The following is a 26400-nucleotide window of genomic DNA, read 5'->3' on the forward strand; positions in this document are numbered from 1 at the left end:
TAATGAGGAATCAGATGCTGTTGGAATTTCCTGAAATATTTTCAGTAGGCTGTAAAATAATACAAGGGAGAAAAATTCCCAGACCTCAGAGCACAGAATTTATTAATAATCACCAGTTACTAACTCCACAGATGAAGCACAATTGATTGGGAGTAATAATTGTGATGATTTCATATTCAGGTTAGTTATCTATAGTAAGGGATATAAGCCAAAGGGTACTAGTGGTCAGAGCAGTAGAGGCAGCCAGGACTTCTGGGTTTTAGTCCCAGCTTTGCTATTGACTCACTGTGTAACCTTGAGTTAGCAATGTCCATTGACTTCAGTGGGCCCTGGATAGGGCCCTCAATCCCTTTGCAATTCAGTTTGTCCCCCTGTAAAATGGGTCAGAACCATAGGTGCTGGTGCTGGGGGTGCTACGGCCCCCCTGACTTGAAGCGGTTTTCATCATATACAGCGTTTACCCTTTGGTTCAATGGCTCTCAGCACCCGCACTATCCAAATTGTTCCAGCACTTCTGCAAAGAACTATTAAGCTACCTCACAGGTCAATTATGTTGAATTAATTAACCTTTGTACCTTGACTAAGGGCACCACCTGAGAGATGCTGTATGAGTAATTATTGTAAAGAAGGATGCTCTTGTATTTAAAGCACAGGACTGGAAGTTTGGAGTAGTAACCACACCGTCCTCAGATGGTTACCCACTTAAATCCCCAGCTCTCTTATCAGACTAAATCCTTTTAGGCTCTAATCTATTGTTCCTCGCTGAGGTAAGTTTATTGTAATGTAGTGGCCACGAGGCAACGTGTGTGTCAGGGACACAGCAACACTTCCGTGTAATTCTCTTTTAAATCACTCCTCTGGAGCAGACATATCCGACTATGAGCTATCTGAGTGCATTGCCTTGTCCAGACAGCGCTTCCATTCCTTACCCGGCCAATAAAACCCACTGCAGTGCCAGCCAGGCGCTGGAGAGAGAGACAGAGAGACACACACACACACACAGAGCTTCCTCAGCGCATCTTTGCTGCAGAGTTCCCTGCATCCCCTCACTTTGTCCTCACTTTTGGGCGCTGTCCATGGTTGCAGCACTTGCCTGCTTGACGTCAGCCAGCCGGAGACGCCCGTGCTATTGGCTGAGGAGCCAGGCCGACCTTTGGAATTGTGCGCGCAACCCCGCTCCCGCCCCACTCCGCCCCGGGCACCCCTGTCTCTTACTCCCACGTTCCAGGATAGGGAGAGGAGTTGGCCGGGCAGCGCTGCGCTGAGGGGGGGACACGCGGACAGCCGCAGCAGCAGCCCGGGCAGTCGCAGCTGGAAGGAGCCGCCCCGCTCAGGCCAGAGGCTCTGTGCATGGAACTTTGCCCTGCCTGCTCGGATTCCCTATGACAACAACATGGAAGAATTTTTGCAGCGCACCAAATCCAAGCTGGTAAGTTATAGAGGAGAGTTAAGAAGGGAGGGGGCAGCAAAGCCTTAGGTGACTGTTACTTTGCGGGTCTGTTTGCATTTGTGCGCTGCACACAAAAACCTTCTGGGCAGCTTTTTAGTCCACGCAAAAGGATAATCTGTTAGTAAGAGTTAATCAGCAACCTGAGCAGCTGGGGCAAGACATAACGTGTGATCTTTCAGTGGATCACATGTTTTGTTTTTCTTTTGTTGTCTCATCTAAAGTAACCGAATTGTAACCCTGCGGTTAGCACTCTTTCATCATTTTATGGAGTGTTCTAAAAACCATATTTGACTTCCATATGGGGAATAACAGTAAATGGGGCACTTCAGGAAGTTATTTATGAGTTTGTAAAGTGTCTTTCATATGCATCAAGTTGCTGTAAAAATGACCAAAACATAGAAATCTATCAAAAGTAGAGGGGAAAACAGTCTATCTACTGTGCAACCTCTGTGATCTGAAGGTCATTTGGAACACGGAATAAGTCTGGGTAATCAAGATTTCAAATAATCAAAGGAATTTGCAAGGTAATTCAGATCCTTAGCTTGTGTTAACTGATGTCACCCTATTGAAATCAGGCAGCAGAGCTGCACCAGTTGATGATCTGGCCCCAGATATTTACTATATACCTTTCTTCAGACAGTTCTATAATCTGTTGAAGAACCAGTCCCACATTAGTTGCCTTTAGTGGGCTGCCTGCTATTCATGTGTTCACATGCAGGTTAGCATAATGTTACCCGTTGGGCTGCTAATACTGTTGTCCTTGCTCAGGCAAAATTCCCATTGAAGTCATGGGAGTTTTGCCTCAGTAATTTATGAAAATCAGGCCCTGCATGCTTGTATTTTTTTCCTGGGATGTTATCATAAAAGAAAAATAAACTTCAGTGTTGATACTTCCAGTAGCAGCAACTTCCTGATTTCCAGACCTGTTTTGAAGCTTTAGAGAGAGAGGCACTACACTGGAGAGAGCCTCCATTCCTAAGCCAACCACACCCTATTTATAATAACTTGGAAGTCGTTAAGCTGTCTTTTGCTGTCCTGTATCAAGTTAAAAACAGTGCTTTAATTTGACAATGAAGGCACCTTCTAAGAGGGGTAGCAAAGCACAAGAGGAAATACTTAACTGCTGATCCCCTTAACCTTAAGCACTCTGTGCAGGCAATCAGTAAAGTCTACATCAGGAATGTCTATTTGATCACATGGCAGAAAATGTGCAGTTGTATTGTCGTAACTCTGCCTGTTAAAAGGTTGTTTAAATGTTCTCCTGTTATGCTTTTAGGATGCATTCTAACCATCAGAGGAGTGAAGTTCTGGAACAGCCTTCCAAGGGGAGCAGTGGGGGCAAAAATCCTAACTGGTTTCAAGAATGAGCTTGATAAGTTGGTGGAGGGGATGGTATGATGAGATTCCCTGCCATGGCATATGGCCCATCTGCAACTGCTATTAGCAGATATCTCCAGCTGCCAGAGATAGGACACTAGATGGGGAGGGCTCTGAGTTACTACTGAGAATTCTTTCCCAGGTGCCTGGCTGGTGGGTCTTGCTGACATGCTTAGGGTCTAACTGATCGCCATATTTGGAGTCAGGAAGGAATTTTCCCACAAGTCAGATTGGTGGAGACCCTGGTTGTTGTTGTTTTGCCTTCCTCTGCAGTATGGGGCATGGGTCACTTGCTGGTTTAAAGTAGAGTAAATGGTGGAGTAACCTGAAGTCTTTATTGATTTGAACACTTCACTAACTCAGCCAGAGGCTATGGACCTATTACAAGAGTGGATGGGTGATGTTCTGTGGCCTGCAATGTGCAGGAGGTCAGACTAGCTCATCATGATGGTCCCTTCTGGCCTTAAAGTCTGAGTCTATGAGCTCCTCGCTCCAGTGCACCTGTGTTTTGCTTAGATACAGTGGAGGTTCAAACTCTATATATTTACTGTAAGGGTGAAATTATGCAATCTTTACTTACAGTGAGTGGTACCTTAGGCCATAACAGTCCCATTGGTTTAAAGTGATTACAGTAGAATGGCTTGCAGAGTACAGTAGAATGACTTGCAGAGTACCACTCATAGAATCATAGAATAACAGAGTTGGAAGGGACCTCTGGAGGCCATCTAGTCCAACCCCCTGCCCAGAGCAGGACCAATCCCAACTAAATCATCCCAGCCAGGGCTTTGTCAAGCCTGACCTTAAAAACTTCCAAGGAAGGGAATTCCACCACCTCCCTAGGTAACGCATTCCAGTGTTTCACCACCCTCCTAGTGAAAAAGTTTTTCCTAATATCCAACCTAAATCTCCCCCACTGCAACTTGAGACTATTACTCCTTGTCCTGTCATCTGCTATCACTGAGAATAGTCTAGATCCATCCTCTTTGGATCCACCTTTCAGGTAGTTAAAAGCAGTTATCAAATCCCCCCTCATTGTTCTCTTCGGTAGACTAAACAATCCCAGTTCCCTCAGCCTCTCCTCATAAGTCATGTGTTCCAGACCCCTAATCATTTTTGTTGCCCTTCGCTGGACTCTCTCCAATTTCTCCACATCCTTCTTGTAGTGTGGGGCCCAAAACTGGACACAGTACTCCAGATGAGGCCTCACCAGTGTCGAATAGAGGGGAACGATCACGTCCCTGGATCTGCTGGCAATGCCCCTACTTATACACCCCAAAATGCCACTGGCCTTCTTGGCAACAAGGGCACACTGTTGACTCATATCCAGCTTCTCGTCCACTGTCACCTCTAGGTCCTTCTCTGCAGAACTGCTGCCGAGCCATTCGGTCCCTAGTCTGTAGCTGTGCATGGGATTCTTCCGTCCTAAGTGCAGGACTCTGCACTTGTCCTTGCTGAACCTCATCAGATTTCTTTTGGCCCAATCCTCCAATTTGTCTAGGTCCCTCTGTATCCTATCCCTACCCTCCAGCGTATCTACCACTCCTCCCAGTTTAGTGTCATCTGCAAACTTGCTGAGGGTGCAATCCACACCATCCTCCAGATCATTAATGAAGATATTGAACAAAACCGGCCCACTCAGTTAGAGCAAGGGGTGGCAAAATCGGCTTTAAATGAACAATTGCTTCAGATTATACAGGAAAGTTTATTACTGTGAGCGCTTCATCATTCATTTGTATCTGACTCCAGCCACAATATTAATCAATGCTGGTTTCCTTTCATGGCATAAGTTCTAGCCTGTATGATATGGTTTAGTCACAGAGGTCATGGCAGTCATGGATTTTGTGACTTTACCGGACCTCCATGACTTCTTCGGCTTCAGCTGTCAGTGGCTGCTGCCAGCGCTGGAGCCAGGGCCGTGTGCTCCCCCCCTGAGGCTGGGGTTGGAGCTGGAGCTGCGTCCCCTCCCCCCCGGTTTCTACTGGAGCTGTGGCTGTACACAACTATCCTGGGGCTGGAGCCAAGACTGTGTATCTCCCGCTATCCCCCGACCCGAGCCTACAACTTGAGTTGAAGCTGGAACTGTGGGCCTTTGCGCTGCAGCTGTGGCCGGGGCTGGAGTCCCCACCCCTCTCATGGCTACGGCCAGGGCTGGAGTTAGGGCTGTGCCCCCTGCCATGGCAATGGAGCTCAGGCTGTCAGTCCCCCCTGGGGCTCCAGCTGTCTTCCCCCTCCCCAGCCCTGCTCCCCGGTTATTTTTAGTATACTCACACACAGGTCACAGGCTCCTGTGAATTTTTGTTTATTGCCTGTGACCCGTCTGTGACTTTTACTAAAAATAACTGTGACAAAATCTTAATCATATATAGGACTGTCCTATTTCATGATTTCAAATAATATAGTATTATGTAGCACTCTATAACTGCCAAAAAAGTAAAAATCTCTACACAGCATCTAATGATATTAAAATCTCCATTAATGTATTCTTTTAAAGAAAATAAATTTTACTGTTATTTTATATGCAGTGTCAGATTATTCTCAGTAATGCTCAGTGCAGAATTTTTAGTTACAAAAATGCAATCCAGGGATATGTTTGCATAGGACAAGACAACTGTTACTCTAAGGCTGAAGGAAAAAAAGGCTAGTGAAAAAAATATTAAGGTGTGGGACAGTAATTATCCTGAAATGATCCACATTTATGGTCCAGTCCTGCAATTCTTTCTCAGGCAAAATTCTATTTGAAATCAATGAGCGTTTTGCTTAAGTAACTGCTGAGTATGGCCCTGGTCTAGGACAAATTCTGGAGGTGGGGCTGGCGGGGGGGCGGGGGGAATCAGAGGTGGGAGTAAGTGACATATTCTGCAAGAGTGGTTCTGGGCTTCATCATAGGCAAGTTAGGATATTTTGGCCCCTCAAACAGTCTCGAATCCAGAGAGCAGAAAGGTGGCAGAAAGCACCATATTAGATTATGGAAAAAAGAACCTCCAAAATACACAAGTGAAGGTCTCCAACTAGAGAACTTGTTAAAACTAGTCACACCACTTAATTTGGGGGTGGGGGGGATTTGAACTCTACTGCAACACAGACATTGGTAATGGGTCAAACCATCCCCCCACATGTGGAGGGATTCTCTGTAAGTGGATCACCCCTACCAGATGCTAAAGAGTGACTGAGGTGCTGCTGAGGAACTATTTCCTCCTTATTCAGACACTATAGAGGGCTGTCCACATTGTGTGGAGTCCATTTTGGGGTGTGAGGGTGTGGAGTTTCAATAGACCAATAGAGAAGTGAGGGGATGGAAGATGAGACTGTGGAATAGTTTCCTTAAGGAAGTGGTGGAAGCCCTATCCTTTGACAGTTTTTAAAACTAAACTAGACAGTACACTATACACAACTATACTCTGCTATAATGTGGAGCAGAGAGCAATTTTGCATTGGCTAGGAGATCGATTATGGAGTCTGTTAGCCTTCTGTGTTTCTATGCAAAGCCACACAGAATGCCAGTAGTAGCACTAAGGTAAAAATAAAAGAAGTATTTCCCTATTGATTTTCCTCCTTTGTAGATAGCACAGATAAATGTTTTCTTTTTTGTTATCACTAATATGTCTTGCACTTGTCAACTCCTTGCACTGGCATTTTCAAATAAATAACATTCTTCTGTTCACACAAAATGAATGGAAGGGGAAAAGGTACTATACAAGTCTTTGTGCATTCTCCCTTTAAAGTGGAAGGGTGAAGTGCATCAGAACAGTTGGAGCCTGAGAATGCACAAGAAATCCTTGCCTCCCAACCTCTCGATATTGGGATATCTGCGTGGTTAGCCTGCTTCACTGATGATTATTTTGCAAGAGCAACATTAAGGTCCAAAGGGATTTCAACTGCATCAGAGCCCAGTTTGCTAGGGGAGCATGCTAGCGCTCGCAACTCTTTCTTGGTTCTGCCCCCACTGCCAGCCAGTTATATCCCTGAAATACCAGGATACAAAAGACATAGAGGGGCTGCTCCTGGCTTAAGAGGATGCATTTGTGTACATGCTTTTTTTGCAGCCTCTGATTCCTTCCTTCAGTGCTAATAAGCCACATTTAATGTGTGTTTGTTGGTATGGCTTCTCCAGTTGTCATGCAAAACAGGAGGCATAGAGGCCTTTATCAGTGGGAATATGTATGGTTGTAGGGAACCTGTTCAATATGGCATTTCTGCTGGAAGACAGCTGGGAGTGCTCACATATTGTTCATGAGTGTGCCACACAAAAGTAAATTTTTTCTTAGTGGCAGGAAATTTGATGTGCTGCATAATTTATATATATGCAAACGTGTGCACGCACACGCACACACATATTGAAGTGGGAGGACAAATTCAAAGGCTAAACTACCTGACGTGTCTGTATTTTTTTTTTCCTCTAGCAAAAGATACAGAGTCTTGTGCCAATAATATTAGAATGACTGTTAAGCGTTTGAATGATGCCATATGGCCTAATGAGAGTTTAATGTAAGATTGCAGCACAATACAGGCAGTGGAAAGAGTGGCAGTGAAAGGGTTAAGGACTTTTTTTTAAAATGACATCTGGAAGATGTCAAACAATGTTCTCTTTTCATTTTGTTCATAACCATGTTTTGTTTACTTTGTCATTTGATGATAAACGTATGCTATGTAATAGCTCCACTGTGCTGGCCCTTTTCCTGTCTGTGTAATCACATCCAGGCTATATATATTCCCCTGAAGTTTTAGTTCAGGATTCTTGAACTTCCTGTCCTAAACTGCTGTTAAAGAGCTGTTATGTTCCACCAAAGAGGTAGCCACATTTCAATGATTCCTGTAAAAAACTTTGAATGCTGTGGTATGAAAGATTTGTAATGATTGATGCAAAGCTGACCGATGGGTTATCCTGAACAGAAATTATAAATGTTTGAAGAAATATATTGGAGTTCTGTGAAGCTGGTTAGTTGTTTGTTCAAATGCTTTAATTTTCAGTACTTCATAATAAAGGGCAATGTCAGTTACACATAATCAGGACACCAATGCTTGTAAATGTATTAATATTTGTACAATGTTTTCAAAATGTAACAACTATATAGTGCCATGTAATGTTTGTTGATAGTGCAGTTCCTTCTCAGACAGAAATAAGTAATTTTCCAGAGGTTAATAAATACTATTAATTTACTTTGTCCCTGTAAAATTAATAAGGCTCCAATTCAGCAGTGTACCTCACTTTAAGCATATGAGTAGTCCCATTGAAGTCAATGGCAAATGCTTCAATTGCTGAATCAGGGCCTAAAATACTAGCAAAATCTACAAGAAACTGAACTTTGCCCTATCGTGGGTCTCGGGCAGGGGAAATTTGGGGGAAAAAGATTTTAGCTTTGCAGGAGAGGGAGGAAAGAAGAAACATTTCTCTGGTAGTATACGTTTTAAAAAAATCCAGTCATTTGAATTTGCTCTCTTTGACCCAATGAATGCTGAATTATTTCTGTAAAGTGGGACAGCTTCAACAAGAGACATTGACCATCAGAGAGAGAGAGGCTGTATAGCTCAATGGTTGGGGCACTCACGTAGGATGTAGGAGATCCCCCCATTCTAGTCCCTCCTATCAATCAGGTAGAGCCAGGCCTTGAATTTGGGTCTCCTACAGCTTAAATAAGTACTGTAACCACTAGGTTATTGGGTGTTTTAGGGTGGACCAGGTCTCTGTCACCCTCAAAATTCCATCCTGGACCTGCAAAAACCTTCCTAACAAAAGTTTTGTCAAAAATAATATATTTCTGCACAAAGTTTTGGGTCCAACAAATTGGCATTTTTTGACATAAGCATTTTGTTGAAAAATTCCTGACCAGGTTCAGGTAGAAAGTCTTGAGGCAGATGAATCTGTGAGCAGAGGAAAGGAGAGGTTTATTCATTGCATGGATCTGCCATTTATTACATGGATGTTATCTCCATGTGTGTATATTTTAATTCCCATCCATATTGAAATCATAATGCGATCTTAGAAGTGTTTCTTAATTCAGTTGTTACAGTCAGGTTTCCTGTAAGCAGTACTCACAGTGATTTTTGTCTGAGAACTGTATTAGCCAAACCATTCTATAGACCACCTCCAAAAGCTAAAGTGACTATCAGGACAGTTCTGGGTTTCCATGTAATGGCCTATTGTTCCGGGAACTTCCTTTGGAACAACTGAAGTGGCCTAGTGTTTCATAGTCAATGTAATAAGCAATGTTTGGTGTGAAGAGAAAGCTTTGATAGTGTTTATACTCTTTTAAGGTGTTCAAAGTGAATTTCCATGAGTCTTGTTCAGTATTACATGACAGACACGTTCAGAAAACTAAGTTATTGGAAACGTTCTCCATTCCAAGAAATATGCATGTGTCATTAATTGGTCAAAAACTAGCCACAGCAACACTATAATACATTAAAAAAAAATCTTTATATGTTTATTTTGCAATGATAAAAATGTTGCCACAAAAATATCCTGGGATCTTGATTTTGAAAATATGGTCTCCTTATCTGGAGCAGTTCTATAGCACCGCTCTCAGACGAAGCCTCCTTGTCCATAATGATCGGAGAAATGCTGCTAGATCTTTCTAGAAACAGCTGTGTTTAAATGTTGTTGTAATCAGCACAGTTCTGATCCCTATGTGGGAAAGTCTATATTTTTTTCTGCAGTGATTGGCACTTTCTAAATAACTAAGCTAGTGAGGTAGCCAGTCTGATTAGGCGGTAGACCATCACATTGTAATAAGTCTCTTTTTTTCTAATAGAAAGTCTCATTGTATAATGATTTATTACTGAACAACAACAACAACAAAAGTATAGCAACTTGAGAAGTTTAATAAATGCTTGAGTTTTGCTAGGCAGCAGTTGGAAAAAACCAAAAGAACAAAACCTGAGCCACCTGATTAGCTATTATTGTGCTTTTGTGTTCAATAGAAATCAGTCGAATTTTTTTTCCTAGAGATAAACTTATCATACTATTCAAATCCAGATTTTATCTCCCCCCTCCCCCACCCATCTCAAAGTTATTTGGATTTATTATTCTGGCTTACTTTTGTTTTCTGGATTTTTTTTTAAAAATTCAGGCAGGAGAAAAGAAAATATTTTCATCTGACTTCAACCATTTGGTGTTAAGAAAATAAGCAAAATTTCGTTCTTCTGTAAAGTTTGACTTATCTGTCCTTTCACTTGACTTGGTCTGAACAACAGATGAGATGGTCGTCATGACAGACAGTTCATTTGCTATGCCAAAATACAGTAATTAGTTCTCAAAGTTTACCTAAGTTATAGAAAAAATAAAGTTTAACTTTAAAATGAAGTTCTGTTTACTTCACAAAAGGATTATGATGTAGACTGTGCCATTCAGGCCCAATCTAGAGCAGGGGGTGGTCCACTATTTTCCTGAGGTGTGCAGACTCTATGTAATTAGATTTCACCAATGCAGTAACAAATGTGAACTCCTGAAACACTGCCTTACCATGGAGCCACAGATATTCCTTGGGTTTTCCAAGCTAGCTTGCCACACCAAAAATCACGAAATATTCATGTTGCTTTCAGTCCTAAGAGACCAGTCACTAGCCCTAGGTCAATTTGTACCTTAGATCTCTCACCAGAGAGAATGCTTGCAGTCAATCCTGTAATAAACCAACTAAAGATTTATTAATTAGGAAAAAAGAAATGAGAGTTATTACAAGGTGCACACACATATATACGAATTAGTTATGTTATATGGGTTTAAAAGGTGACAGTTGTAATAATCTGTCAGCTCTGAATGTCTTTTAGGGCTAACCCAGGTTGACCCTGGGGAACTCTACTTCTGCTTCTTGGCTCCAGCTCTGAGAGAATCCAGACAACAAATGAGAAATGAAAACTTTTCTTGTCAGCTATAATTTCCTTCTTCCATAATTCAAGCTGATGGGACAAGATCTTTTGCACATAGTTTCTTCATGGATGTGAAGGGGCAGTTAACAAAGTCTTTGTATTGTGATGTCCCACAATGGCCCCTTTAGTTTTGATATCCCCCCCCAACAGGTTCACAGCAAACACTTTTTTCCAGTTATAAAGCAAAAACTTAAATATTACCTTGTAGTAGGTGAAGATGATATTATAAGTAATATATCAGCAGCTTATAAGAAGTTCATAATTTCAAAGTCTAAACACTATAAACACATTGTTATAAGTTCAATACTCATCTTAACCATACTAACACATGGGTGAAACAGGCTGCTTTCCAGCAATGAATTTGTCCGTGATCAGCTGAGATCTAAAGCCTTGTCAAGTGCTGGCACTTCGTTTGCCAGCGTCACACATGACATCACATTGCTTTGTGTTTTCATCATGTGTGATAATCTCACAATGCTAACTTCATAACACCATCTCAGAACCCGATAGCACAATTATATTTTGTGGACATCTGCAACTTCATACAGTGGGCCAGCTTTCCCAGGCAGATTATTGCTACTATGCCAAGAAGAGTGGTACAGATAGATTGAACCATAGTTCATTTAGAACCATAGTTTCCCCCCATCCTAGAAACTAATATGTATGTGCATTGCGCACAGAGTGTTTGAGGGGGAAGAAGGAAAGGTGGGGGCATTTACTCTCTCCCCAAATATTCCCTCCCAGAGCAGAATTTTCAAGGTGAGTCTTCTCACTTTCCACCTAGACAACCTCTTCATTCTGCCCCTTAGGAATTAAAGTATCTGGGATCCATCAGGCATGCCCAAACCAGGCAAACTCAACTCAACTCTCCTCTCTCCACCACCCCATAACCTCCACTTCGTGCTTACCTGTCTCTCTGCACAAACCTCCCTTATTTATCTGTAGCAACAAACAAACAAAAAGAAGTGTAGAAATTTATAATTTATAGGTTCACTTGCATCCAATAATAAGCAACACCTTGGCTCTTCTAAACAGGTTCTAGGGGGTCTCATGTTCCTTATGGGCTGCCATTTTCGCTTCTTACAGTGTTACATAGCTGGCCAGTTACCTATGTGAACAGCCAGCCCATCCTGTCTGCACTTGGATGCTATATTCCCATGAGATTGTCCCTGATTGCATTTTGCTACACTCCTGGAATGCAAGCAAGGAGGGAGAATGACATTCTAGGCCTTTCAAACCCACATTAATCACTGTATCCTCCAACTGAAATTCATAAATTTAAGTTGTAATTTTTAAATGTACAAAAATCTCCATTTCCAGTGTTCAGACTGAGACCACTTGGTGATGGCTTGATCCCCACATTACCCTAAAAATGTTATTAAAAATCAAACATAGTCATTGCTTCTTTAAACAAATAGTTATTAAAAGCTAGGGACTTCTTTGCAGACCAGCTAATAATTACCAATCTGGAATTAACAAGGAGCTGTAAGAACAGAATCTGCATGTGTGCTCTTCGCTCCCCATCAATCAGGAGTAGTTATATAGTGACAAAAGTGCATAGTAACCTATAACAAATGCTGTTTAAGAAATATTAGGGTTGTGGCAGAAACCAAGGAAATTAAGTTAAACCTTCATCCTTAACCCAACCCATAGCAATAAGCCATAGCAGCACCAGTCATAGTCACATGAGCCCTCCTGGTGCAACAGGAGAAGTTAAGGATGGATTTCTTTACTTTTTACAGTTTGTGTCTCATCTTTGAAGCTGATCTTGTAGACTATTGTTTGCATTCAAGGCATTTTAAAGTGAAAACATCCTGCACTGAGATTTTGAAATGTATGTTATTGATTGATTATACTGTAAGAGCTCTGGGCTCTTTTTTAAGTGCAGATTATTGAACTAATGGATTGTAATAGCTCCAAATTGGATAAATAGTGCCCTAAGCTTCCTTAAGACAGACCGTGTGTATCCTTGTGTGCCTTGGCTTTGCTCACAGGATTATTTTGTGAAGCCAGTAGGAATCTTGGTGGCTGTAAGGATTGGTATTGGGGTATAGACCCTTTCATACACATGTGGTCAGATCACAGTCAGCCCACACAAGTAAAGTGTCATTATCATCTATTGGCTGTTTTGCACATGAATTGAGTTTAGTGGTCTCATTTCAGTTCCTAGTAGGCAAGAGACCATACCTCAGATACTAGCTTCATAGACTCAGATTTTAAGGCCAGAAGGGACCATCATGATAATCTAGTCTGACCTCCTGTGCATTGTAGGCCACAGAACCTCACCTACCCACTCCTGTAAATAAGCCCATAACCTCTCTCTGAGTTATTGAAGCCCTCATATCTTACTGTAAAGAAGTTACACAGAATTCACCATTTATACCAGTTCAGCCAGCAAGTGACCCATGCTCCAAGCTGCAGTGGAAGATGAAACTCGGCCCCCCCCAGGGTTTTTACCAATTTGTCTGACAGGGTGCTCTACTCACTGCTGGTATGGTGCCTCCTCCTGGCCATTCTGGGGAATAGCTCATCACAGGTCAACACCCCTTCCTGCGTTTGCACACTGTACTTCCGGCCTCAGTCTCAGTCTCTTTGTCTGTACCCCTCTCACATCTTGGGAGGTGCTGTGGCCTCTTAGTGAGAGCACTCTGGCTAGATCACTATTGTGGTTTCCCCTTCTGGCGGTTGGAAAGTCTCTTCTTACACACAGGCTCAGGCAGTCTTCCTACCCACTGGTGCCACTTCCTTAGTGGTTGGTTGGGGAACCTGGGCCCACCCTCTACTTTGGCTTCCTGCTCAGAGACCCTCTAGCCAGCAGTCAAAGTGTGTTCCACCCTGTACCTTGCTCCATTTCCCTGAGCCCTTTTCTAGCCATCTGGCTCTCCTTTCCTTCTCTGGGTCTGCCAGCTTCACTACTCCTTCCTCCCAGGAGTTACTTCAGGGTATACATCTCTGCAGCCTCCAAATACTCCTCCCTCTTCCAGGGAGTGACTGCAGCCTTTCCCCATGGCCCTGTCTGTGGCGGTTCAATGATGAGACAGAACACAGATTTATTCAAGCAAGCAAGCTGGTCAGCTGAAATGGGCTGCTGCCTGTCAGCTTTCCACCTTCTCCTTTATTCTATTTCTCCCCCCTGCACATTACCTACTTTCACCGCAAAGGAATGCATGACATTGATTAATATTCTTGTTTTTCAGCTTCTATCTACTACATTCTTAATTCTCAGGCCTTAAGGCCAAGCCAAGGAAGCTTCCCACGATTACTGTCCTTTAATCAAGTTCCCAGGGTTCATATCTGGTCCTCGTCCTTGGACGGAGCAATGTGTTGCTCCTCACAACGGTCAGGGTGTGCCCTGACTGTTTGCAGGTGGATGGACCAAACATGGGCCCTTCATCTCCCCCTTTTTGTTTAATTATACTCTGCCCTCTCATGGGAGCCGTCAATTTGCTTTTGCGAGCAATTTAACTCCCAAACAGACAAGGACATAACTCGGGGAGCTTGCCAGGGCGTATCTCTACAAAGCCTTAGCAAAGAGGGAATACATTGTACACAGCAGCAGCAAAAAATAAGCCCAATGATTATAAACACAGCATAACCGAAAAATTGTCGCAGCCAGCCTAGAGATGGCAGCCAACCTGTAAGCCAATTCCAAAAGCCCTCAAACCCCACATCTTGACGTATGTGTGCCGTAAGATTGGCCAGTTCGGCCAGTCTAGTCTCTATGGAACGACTATTATCAGTTAAATTAAAACAACACATATGCCGAAACGTGGAACAGCCTAGGTGATGTTTCAAGAGTAGAAAATCAATGGCTGCTCTGTTATCTAAAATTGCATCCCTTAATTCGTGATGCTCTGCATTAAGTAGGGCAATTGCCTTGGATGTTGTATTAATTGCCTTCGCTGCAAAGCACGCCAGGGCATTTAGGGTTCTGGCTGTATAAGTGGCAAGCCCGGGGACCCCAACAATAGAGGCCGCTAAGGCGGTATACTCAGAGCGGCTGAGAAGATTGACATCTGCAACACAATCTTCGGAAAGGGGTGTATTTCTTTTACTGCGTTTTTGGCTGGCAAAAGGCAATATAAGTGTCATTCTGCTAAGACAGCAAAGGGTGCCATCACTTAAATTTGCAGGAATATAACTAAAGGTGCGCGAGCCACAGGTGAAAAACCACCCTGATGGTAGGATGATATGGCCATAATTGTATGAAACATTTACAGCATGGGAACAATTTAAAAAGGGTTGAGGAATTTGCCGACAGCCCAAGGGCACCTTTGTACTAGTGCAGTTAACCACACGCGCACAGGTGACATTGTTGGCCCCGGCCGGGTACGGTGTGTGGAGGGATATAGCCGTGCGAGGCAAGGTATAGTGGGCCGGGCCCCAATTAGCCATGCCAGAGTACTGGGAAGAGAGATTCGCGTAAGCAGCGAGCATCGTCTCATTCCCTATCTCCTCAGGGTGATGACATACTGGAATAAGGCATGTACCTAACAATTCTCCGGCTTCTACAGAATTAGACAAACAAAAGTGGGTAACATTTGCTATTGAAGCCAACCTTTCCCATATGTTATACGTCATTCGGGCCCGTAACGGGGGAAGCGCTTCCGAGCCAACCCCCACAGGAAACAGCAGGCACAAAAAGCATACAATCAGTACAGAATTAGCAGTGATTTGGGCGAGAATCGCCACAAACAAAGTCTCAGGAGTCTCTGGCTGTTGGTTTGCTGCCAGTCTTCGTTGAGCCGCCGCGACCAATGCTTTTACTGCTCCCCATGTCACGGGCTGGCTTGGGACGCTACGCCTCCTCCGTTTCCGTCCCGCCGTTGTCGACCCGGGAGGCACCGCGTTCTCCTCCAAGGTCAGCTGAAACTCCGGTATGGGGTTCGGCAGCCCCTGGCGCCATGCCATGCTGTTTCAGTGCCGGTCGCACACACCGGGCTGGAACCCACAACGGTCCTGCAGGGAGAGACACCGCAGCATATCCCCGACCCCAAGTGATTAGAGGTACTGGGCCCAGCCACTGCGGATCAGGCAGCTGACGGTAAAAGACACGCGGTCTTTCCAGTACCTCAGATTTGTGAAAATGCCGATCCGCGGGGGTCTGCTGATCTGCGTTCAGCGTTAAGTTATTTAAAGTAAACAAAAGGATATGCATTTGTTGTTGAATGTCTCCTAAGGTTCGGAGACGCAGCTCCCCTTGTTTTAATTGTTTATCAAGCAAGGTTTTGAGCGTGCGATTGGCACGTTCAACAATGGCTTGGCCCGTGGAATTATAAGGGATCCCGTGTTTAAGACGGACGTCCCATCGGGCACAAAAGGTGGAGAGGGCTGTGGAGCAGTAGGCTGGGGCATTATCTGTTTTAATCTGGCTTGGGCGACCCATAACAGAAAAACAGGCTAGCAAATGGTGAATCACTTTGGCAGTGGCTTCCCCACGCTGTGGGGTTGCCCAGAGAAATCCTGAATAAGTGTCAACAGAAACATGTAAAAAGGAATAGGGGCGGAATTGTGGCACGTGAGTGACATCCATTTGCCACAACTGATTCGCTGCGGTACCTCTGGGGTTAACGGCATAAGAAAAGGTAGGGGCAGCAGCGGCACAGTGGGGGCAGGAACGAACAATGGAACGTGCATGATCAGTAGGAATGTGAAACTGCCGGGCCAAAACAGAGGCAGACTGATGAAAAAAAGGCATGGCTTTCAATGGGGTCAGAAAAAAGAGAATTTACCTGACCACGTAGCGCGCGATCGGCGCGCGCATTGCCCTCAGTGAGTGACCCAGGCAAAGGGGTATGACTGCGAATGTGAGCAACAAAATAAGGAAAATTACGAGTGGAGATAAGATATTGCAAAGACAAAAATAGGCGAAGGAGGTCCGCATCGACCTGAGGGGTAATGAGGGCAAGGGGTAAATGATCAATCACTTGATAAACATAATGGGTGTCCACAATTAAATTAAAGGGACAATCAGCAAAAAGTTGAAAGGCCAAAATAACAGCAGCCAGTTCCGAGCGCTGCGCGGAACGCTGAGGCAGTGTAAAACGAGAATGCCAGCGAGGGGGGTCACCGGATTGATAGGTGACAACACCTCGATGTGGAGAGCCATCAGTAAAAAGAGTAACAGCAGAAACAATGGGTTGAGAGTGGCTAAGACGATGAACAATTAGAGGCACCTTTTGGGTAATTACCAACCGAGGATCTTTTGGGGGATTATAAGAAATTTCTCCCACATAATCACAAAGAGCAACCTGCCAAGCCAAAGAGGTGTGGCACAAGGAATCAAATTCACTACGGGACAAGGGGAACACAATATCAACTAAATCAATGCCAGTGAGTTGCACTGCACGGTGGCGGGCTTTGCGAACAAGATCAGACAGGGCATCTAGATATGGGTAAATATTCCGAGGAGGAGTGGAGGAGAGGTACAGCCATTCTATGATAGAGACGGCTGTATTCGTACGGGGTACAAACAGAGCCGCAGTGGGCGTATGAGGGGTGGCAAGAAGAATCAACCGTAGGGGACGGACCTCAGGGGGTCTGTCCACAAACTGCTGACTCAATGCTGCATTGATTTGTCGAATGCAGGCAAGGTGCTCTTCGGTGATGGCAATAACTGCACCCGGTGCTCGGGCTCCACGTAGGAGCTTGAACAACGGCTGCAGCATTGAGGTGGGGAGACGAAAATAGGGCCGAATCCAATTTAAATGACCCAAAATCTGTTGTAATTTAACAAGGGTTAGGGGTTGAGGTAGAGTTAGTGCCGGACGAACCGGAGCAGCAAAGGTTTGTAAAACCTTATGGCCGAGGTAGTGGTAGGGATAAGAGCGTTGGATTTTTTCTGGTGCCACCAACAGGCCATTTTGGCCGAGAATTTGAGACAAAGATTCAATCTGTTGTTCCGTGACCTGGGGACCACTAAGCAAAATGTCATCCATATAATGGTAGACCTTTAGCGTAGGGTACCGGGCACGGAAAGGGGTGAGGGCCCGATCCACAAAAAGCTGACACAAGGTTGGACTATTTTGCATTCCCTGGGGTAAGACCTTCCACTGATACCTTTGAGAGGGTTGCTGATTATTATATTGTGGCACCGTAAACGCGAATTTTTCGCGATCTTGCGGGCAAAGGGGGATGGTGAAAAAACAATCTTTTAAATCTAACACACAGAGCTGATCGGTTTGAGGAATTAAATTTGGATTTGGCAAGCCAAACTGCAAGGGGCCCATAGGTTGGATGCGTTTATTTATTTCCCTTAAATCATGTAACAGCCGCCAAGCACCAGATTTTTTCTTAATAACGAACACCGGGGTGTTCCAGGGACTAGTAGAGCACTCCAAGCGCTGTGCCTGCAAATGCTGCTGCACAAGCGAATGAAGCGCTTTCAGTTTTTCTAGAGGGAGGGGCCACTGGTCAATCCAGACGGGCTCTAAGGATTGCCATACCAAGGGTAATGCGGAGGGCAATGTGGGTGAGGGAGGGTTTTGAGCCATCAGATATTAATATCGAGGGTGGTGTCCAGCTTTGTAAGTAAATCACGGCCCCAAATATTGAGGTGGACAGGGAGCACAAAAGGGCGGATAGTAGCAAGGGCACGGCCTCCCGGTTTAGAGACCGTGACCCAAGACAAACTCTGTCGCCCGGGTTTACTACCCCCGATCCCCCACAACTCTTTAGAAGGAACCGTAGGCCAACTAACCGGCCACTCCGGATCACGAATCACCGTAACGTCAGCTCCAGTGTCCACCAGCCCTGTGAAGGGAACATCATTTAAGAGAAGTGTTAACTGAGGTTTCGAGGGGCGGACTGACATTGTCAGAGCAACAAGTGGAGAGGACGTGCTGTGAGACGGCGAGTGAGACAACGTTGATCCAAAGCCGCCTCCGCCCCGAGTTCGATCCTCGGCAGCTGGCACCTGATAGGGGACTAAAATCAATTGTGCAATTGACCGTCCACGCGGGAGCGACTGTGGAAGATGAGTCCACACCTGAACCTTAATAATGCCGGTGTAGTCGGCATCAATGACCCCGGGGATGACAAAAAAGCCCTGTTTCCCAGCATGAGAGCGAGGGAGAACGAGACCCACAAAGCCGGCAGGGAGAGGTCCCGTCACCTGGGTGGGTATGGCGCAGACCTCCCCTGGCAGCCGAAAATCAGTGTCCTCCTGCATAATCAAATCAAGCCCTGCACTTCCAGCAGTCGCCGCCCTCATAGAGTCTATGGATTTTAAGGCAGAGGAACGGTTGTCTGAGTGGGAAACACCCCCGTTTGGCCCTGGGTTCGGGGGGTACCCGCTGCGCGGTTTCCCGACCCGCTACGACACTGATTAGCCCAGTGATAGCCCTTCCCACACTTGGGGCACTTTTTCGAGGGCCGAGCGGGTGCCTTCGATGAGCGGCACTCCCGCTGAAAGTGACCCTCCTTACCACAGCGGTAACAACGCTTCCCCTCCCTCCCGGTTTTTCTCAGGGCGGCAGCCAGAACTCCAGCCTTATGGGCTTGTGTGCCGATGTTCTGGCACGCCCGTAGCATGTCTGAGAGCTCTAAAATGCCAGAGGCTTGCGCCGTCTGGAGGGCACGGCGGCAATCCTCGTTCGCATTCTCAACCGCCAATTTTAACAGGATCTCCTGAGCTGCCGCAGCGTTATCTACCTGTCGGAGGATAGCCTCCTGCAATCTGTTGGTAAAATCCAGATAGGACTCTGATGCACCCTGACGGATACTGACAAAGCTTTTGGTAGGCTTGCCTGAATCCGGGACCTTCCGGAAGGCATGCTGGGCGCAGGTGGAAATGAGGGGGAAGAGGGCCTGAGGGAGTTGAGTCTGCACCTCAGTGGTAACAAACTGTCCCTCCCCTGCCAATTGCTCATAAATAACATTAACACCTGCTGCTCTATGAATCTGGGCCTGACGGTCCGCCTCCTGCCGATACTCACTGACCCAAATAACATACTGACTGGGTGACAGCATCATGCGCATCAGCGCCTTCCAATCCTCAGGGATCAAGGCGTACCCACTACCTAGCCCTTCAATGAGACCACGCACAAACGTGCTAGTCAGACCGAACTCGCAAATCGCCTTCTTTACCTCTCTAACCACCGAGTAAGGCAATGAAACCCAGGTTCCCACCGGGTTGCCCTGGTCGTCATTCTGCCAGGTCACCGGACAAACTGAGAGCAGCTCAGCCAGCTCCTCTGCTGTAAGATCTGAGCGAGTCTTCGCTGCGTGAACCATTTGTTGCACCAGCGAAAGCCTCTGAGCAGATGCAGACGACCCCGTGGGGGGCCCCGAAGCATGGGGTCCTAGGGGGGGAGGGTAATCACACACCGGCTCCGGCGGGGAAGGTAAGGGAGGCGGTGGTAAAAAAGGCACTGGGGGCGAAGCAGGGAGAGGGATGGCTGCAGGAGCCGACGGCGATGGCGGAATTGGCAGCCCCTCTATTGGCGCGAGAGAAGGTTCTTCCGAGGCGACACACTGTGTTGCATCGGTAGGAGGGGGGGTGGCTGCAGGAGCCGACGGGCGTGGCGAGATCACCAGCCTCGCGACGGAGGGCCTGTCCGAGGCGACACGCTGTATCGCATCGCGGCAGAGGTGCCAGGCATGTAGAGCCTGCACGGGCGCCCGAGGTTCTTCATGCAATGTCTGGCCCAAACGCTCCCAGTCCGCTAGCTTAAGGGTTCCGGCTTCAGGGTACCACGGGCACTGGGCACTCACCTCCTGTAACAGGAGAGTGAGTTCTCGAGTGGGGCAGACATGCTGAGCCTTACGCAGCAAATACTGTAGCTCATTGCGATGTTGCACTTGCAAAGCAGAGAGGGAGCTTCCCATACTTACCACAATGAAAAATACTCACCGGGATCCACGAAGTGGATGAGTGACGCGTCTGAAACCCTTGCCGGGCGAGGTGAGTGCTGAGGGCCCCACGTTGGGCGCCAGTTGTGGCGGTTCAATGATGAGACAGAACACAGATTTATTCAAGCAAGCAAGCTGGTCAGCTGAAATGGGCTGCTGCCTGTCAGCTTTCCACCTTCTCCTTTATTCTATTTCTCCCCCCTGCACATTACCTACTTTCACCGCAAAGGAATGCATGACATTGATTAATATTCTTGTTTTTCAGCTTCTATCTACTACATTCTTAATTCTCAGGCCTTAAGGCCAAGCCAAGGAAGCTTCCCACGATTACTGTCCTTTAATCAAGTTCCCAGGGTTCATATCTGGTCCTCGTCCTTGGACGGAGCAATGTGTTGCTCCTCACAACGGTCAGGGTGTGCCCTGACTGTTTGCAGGTGGATGGACCAAACATGGGCCCTTCACCTGTCTCTTGTCAGCTTCCTGGCTTATTCCTGCACAGGTGAGCTTCTTCTAATTAAGCCTTCTCTCAGTCTTAATTCCTAATAGATTAATTAGCCCATGTGGCCTCCATTAACCCCTTCAGGGTGAGTGTGAGGTAGACACCCCATCATACTGACCCAGGGAAAATTCCTTCCTGACTCCAAATATGGCGATCAGTTAGACCCTGAGCATGTGGGCAAGACCCAGCAGCCAGTCACCTGGGAAAGAATTCTCTGTAGTAATGCAGAGTCCTCCCCATCTAGTGTCCCATCACCGGCTGTTGAAGATTTTTGCTACTAGCTGTCACAGATCGGCTACATGCCATTGTAGGCAGTCTCATCTTACCATCCGCTCCACAAACTTATCAAGCTCATCATACCATACCCTCCTAAACTTATCAACTCTTGAAGCCAGTTAGATTTCTTGCACCCCACTACTCCCCTTGGAAGGCTTTTCCAGAACTTTACTCCTCTGATGGTTAGAAACCTTCATCTAATGTGAAGCATACATTTATTGATGGACGGTTTATATCTATTTGTTCTTCTGTCAATACTGGCGCTTAACTTAAATACCGCCTCCCCACCCCCGGTATTTATCCCACTGATGTTTTTGTAGAGAGCAATCAGCCTTCTTTTGGTTAGGCTAAACAAGCCCAGCTCTTTGAATCTGTGCTCACCAGATAGGTTTTCCATTCCTTTGATCATCCTACTAGCCCTTCTGTACACCTATTTCAGTTTGAATTAATCTTTCTTAAATATGGGAGACCAGAATTGCCCACAGTATTCCAAATGAGGTCTCACCAGTGCCTTGCATCTTGGTACTAACACTTCCCTGTCTACTGGAAATGCCTCTCCTGTTGCATCGTAGGACTGCCTTAGCCTTTTTCATGGTTGCATTGCACTGGCTGCTCATAATCATCCTGTGATCAACCAATACCCTGGTCTTTCTCCTCCTCTGTTGCTTCCAAAGAGGGATTCTCCAAGAAAAGGTTGAGGTGTGCTGTGCAGGAAAGCCCTCTGCACTGTCTGTTCTGTGGATGAGAAGACTTCAGTCTCCAGGTCTGTCAATACAGCATCTTTCATCAGTACTAAACACACACTCAAATGTAAAAGGTAGAATAATTTAGACCTTACATCTCTGCTCTTTCAGACCACAGGCTTTGCATTTCAGAGAAAGGGCCTTATATTGAGAGGTAAGGCAGGTAAGGAAATAAACACAGTCTTTTGAATTATTTTTTAATTTGGTTTGGAAGAACCTTTTATGGCTTACCCTGAAAATGAGCTAAATGCTGAAATAAGTGTACAACAGTTAAATTTCTGCAAGTTCTTCTCCCATAACAAAATTAGGTCTGATGTTCTATGCAGTCATCATTTGACATGCTCTGATATATATTTTCAAAGTTGGAGATTAATGAGTATGTCATTAGTAGAGATATTCAGAGCATCACAGGTACTTGATAACACATTTAAAGTCAACTGACTGTCACTTAACAGGAAGTAGAGCCTGGCTACGTCCTCCAGAGATCCATAAAGAATACACATCTGTGACTAATATAACAGATGACTGGATGTCACCAGTGCTTTATACAGCCACAGCTGAAAGATCATTTATCTTGAAGTAAAAAAGTCAACCCTCATGATAAGCAGGTCAGATATGACAGTCTTGGGTAGGTAGACAGTGAAATACTTCATGGCCCAGACCAGGGGTGGCTCCGGAGCCACATGTGGCTCTTCAGAAGTTAATATGCGATTCCTTTATAGGAGTATAGGCACTGACGCCAGGGCTGGAGCTACAGGTGACAACTTTCCAGTGGGCCAGGGGGTGTTCACTGCTCAACCTCTGGCTCTGCCACAGGCCCTGCCCCCACTCCACCCCTTCCCACCCCCTCCCTTGAGTCTACAGTGACCTCGCTCCTCCCCCTTCCCCCCCAAAGCCTCCTGCATGCCATGAAACAGCTGATCAAGAGGTGCGGGAAGGGAGGGGGAGGCGCTGATTGGTGGGGCTGCTGACGTATTACTGTGGCTCTTTGGCAATGTACATTGGTAAATTCTGGCTCCTTCTCAGGCTCAGGTTGGCCCCCCCGGCCCAGACGGACTATGTGGCATATTGTTTTGAAGCATGTCACATGGTCATGCCTGTCTTGTGAGGTGCCTAGCACATTTCAGAGTGCTTGAAAAATAACAGTAGCAGTAATACATGTTGGTAAGTTGGTATAAGTGTGACTTGTGTGCCAAAGGGGTAGAAGCAGTGGTGAGCTGGAGCCAGTTCATGCAAACCGGTTGTTGAATTCTGAAGCCGGTTTAGAACTGGTTGTTAAAGGGGTGGGCAAACTCCAGCCTGCGGGCCATATCTGACCCGCAAGACCGTCCTGTCCAGCCCGCCTGAGTTCCCGGCTGTGGAGGCTCCCCTGGCTGAGAATCCCTTTTTAATTTTCATTCACCCGGCGGTGCTCTGGGTCTTTGGCAGCACTTTGGCGGCATGCACCTCAGTGCCGCCGAAGACCCAGAGTGAGTGAAGGACTCGCCGCCAAAGTGCCGCAGAAGACCCGGAGCGACTGAAGGAACCGGTTCTTCAGACTTTGTCAGCTCATCACTGAGTAGAAGGGTGGGAATGTAGCAGTAAAAGCAATCAACACAGCAAAAGAATGTAACAAAGAAGTGCAGCGGAAGAGGGTAGGAGAAGGACTGCTTTATCTTACATTTCTTGATGTTCCTATTTATAGAACCCCGACTTTCAATCCATTCTGCATGAATGTTACTCTCATACTTCCTCATATAACACGTATGTCACCTCTGAATTTGGCTCAGTGCACCAGATTCATCCTGATGTACTTCAGCTGAAAATTGGAATTACACAAGGATTAATTAGTCCCTATGTATCGATGATAAGCTCCCTAGAGTTGGGATTGAGTCTTCCTACTATATAGCACAATTTCATTGAAAATCTGGGCGGAGGATCCTATTTCTCATAATTTTTCTCCTAACACAGGTGGGCAAGAAATATTCACATCACTAGTTAATAAAAATAAATAAAATAAAAGGGAAGGAAAACAATCAGTCTCCATAGTGATTATTTCTCTAAGGGACTTGTTCTGCCAAAACAATCACAATGGTAGTGCATAACCCAAAATATTTCCTAGGAATGATGGGCCTGATTCTGATCTAACACCTGTGAAAATAAAGAGCTATTCTATTCTCAATGGAGCTATTCTAGTGCAAAATGAACGTGAATGAGATCAGAATCAGGCCTATTGTATGAAAATAAAATGAAAATAAAAAGGAGAAGTGTGGCAAATAGCAGGATAGTATGTGGGAAATGACACTAAAATGATTTGCTGAATCTGGAACAAGCATTTTGATTTGTGTGGGGTTCCTGGTTCTTGCAAGAGCCGAAGTAAACTGGGAAAAGGCCACTGAGAGTATCTCCTTCTCGCTCTTTATCTGCATTCTATCTGTGATTGCCCACTTTGCATTCTGCTATCCTTGGAGAGATATTAATTTCGACAACCAAGGTTTATATAATTGCATATGTTTCTGAGGGCATTTAATTAACTAAAATAAACATGCATAAAAAGTTTAAAATATCTCAAACCCATCAAGGTTTAATAATTAGGCTTTTTCCTAGCAGTGTTTTGCAAACACACCTATAAAGCATGAATACTTCTAATGGGAGACCAGAAAGAAAATGTAAATCAAATAAACCAAAATGTGTGTTGAAAAGGGGATTGTGTTTCCTAATATCCTGGGGTGGAGTTCTCTTTCTTCCCTTCTTCCTCTTTTATAATCCTCTTTGTTCTTTTTAGCTCCTGTTATTGTGCATAAGCTGAAAAATGGATTTTGCACTTAGCTCTGGAGGAGGCCAGATTGGATCACATTTCGATTTCTTTGAATAAGTTTAGCACCTAACACTAAACGTTTCTGGTCTCTGTCTCAGAAAAATCCCATACTGGTACAGTGTCAGCATCCCCTCTGAGTGCAGTGTCCTGGAGTGTCACTATAGGAGAGATGATCACTAAGGTAGTCTGATCTGAGCCCATTAAGGGCTTTAAAGATGAGGACCAGAATATTGAACTGGACCCGCTAGTGAATGGGGAGCCAATGGAGGACACAGAGCGCTGGTCTGACTGTGCTCACTGTGACTAATTCCACTTTACAAGCTTGCTGATATGCATTGTACAAGCTGGAGTTTGTGGATGGCCTTGAGTGATAACACAAGAAAAGAGCGTTAGAGGAGACAGGGAAATTAGTTTTCCCCTCCCCACTGTCAGCAGATGGGTGGCAGGGCTAGGAAGAGGAATGGCTGTGTCATGTCCTTTCTGTCCCCAATCCCAGGCATGTGCACTTCTGGATCAGGAACCAACTAGGGAGTGGGAATGGTGCAGGGTAGAGTTAACTCTTTTTCTCGAGTAATGGCAATACAGAGAACCAGAGGAAGATTAGACACCAAAGGACTGTTGGTACACATTGTAAGCTCTTTGGGGCAGGGAACATCTTTCTGTTATGTTTTTGAGCAGTAGCTGGCACATAGGGCCCTGATCCCTAGTTAGGAAACCCTCAGCACTACCACAATACAAATAACAACATTAAAACCTTTAAAACTATGGCAGAAATAGTCCTTTTATTTTCTAGAATAATAAACAATAAACACACACACAGTTGATTGGCCCATAGTTCATGTACCTTCCTGGGCTTTTCTCTATTCATAATTTAACAAAAAACACAAACCTTAGCCGTAGCTGTATCTTGGGCTCCCCACGGGCCTTATATCCAGTCACTTTAAGCTTATTTCCAATGTTTACTAATGAGTAGTGTCTAAATTCTCAGAGGCAGAAAAAAATAACTTGTAGAAATGCTCTATATCCTCTTTAATGTGGTGAAAGACATCAGTAGTCCATCGCTATATCACTCAATCTTGTCTTACCTTTTTGTTCACAAACGTCAGAAAAAAGAAACGGTATATGTATCAGACAACTTTGGGACTGTTTAAAATCATAGTAGTGCTAGATCATTGTGGAAAAAAAGTCTTCAATCTTAATACTGTTTTGTTTCTTCTTCTCTGATCCTTTTCTATTTTTCTGTCAACAATTGCTCTGTCAGTGTCATTGTTTGTGTCCATTTCTCTGTTTATTCATGTGTTTGTTTCTGTCTGTTTTTAATGACCATGTAAAATGGTTTCTCTTTCAATCCCATTCCTTTGTCCTTAAATCTTTTTTCCCTTTTGTCTCGTTTTAGTTAGTACCTCATTTTCTGACTCCTTGCTTTCTTTTCCCCACTTTATCAATCCTTCCTTTCCTTATCTTGTTCTTTCTTTCCTAGCATGTTTACAGACACATTGCTGCAGTTAAAGCAGCTTGACTCTCATGGCTTTAAATTTCTATT

At 45.1% G+C, this 26400-nt stretch overlaps 1 protein-coding gene across 9 annotated transcripts in view; it reads left to right on the forward strand.

The window, feature by feature from the left end:
* The first annotated feature begins 851 nt into the window (after nucleotides 1–851).
* Nucleotides 852–26400, forward strand: part of PRUNE2 (prune homolog 2 with BCH domain) — a 185647-nt gene continuing 160098 nt past the window's right edge. For 8 of the 9 annotated variants that reach the window (XM_037901818.2, XM_043547213.1, XM_037901819.2 and 5 more), the window contains exon 1: nucleotides 1263–1429. In XM_037901818.2, coding sequence (XP_037757746.2) covers nucleotides 1394–1429 — 36 coding nt within the window. In that variant the 5' untranslated portion in view covers nucleotides 1263–1393. Of the gene's footprint in view, nucleotides 1430–26400 lie in introns of all 9 variants that reach the window. The other variant, XM_027827905.3, reaches the window with a different exon arrangement.

This window comes from Chelonia mydas, chromosome 5 (genome assembly GCF_015237465.2).
Source record: "Chelonia mydas isolate rCheMyd1 chromosome 5, rCheMyd1.pri.v2, whole genome shotgun sequence".
Lineage (NCBI taxonomy): Eukaryota > Metazoa > Chordata > Testudines > Cheloniidae > Chelonia > Chelonia mydas.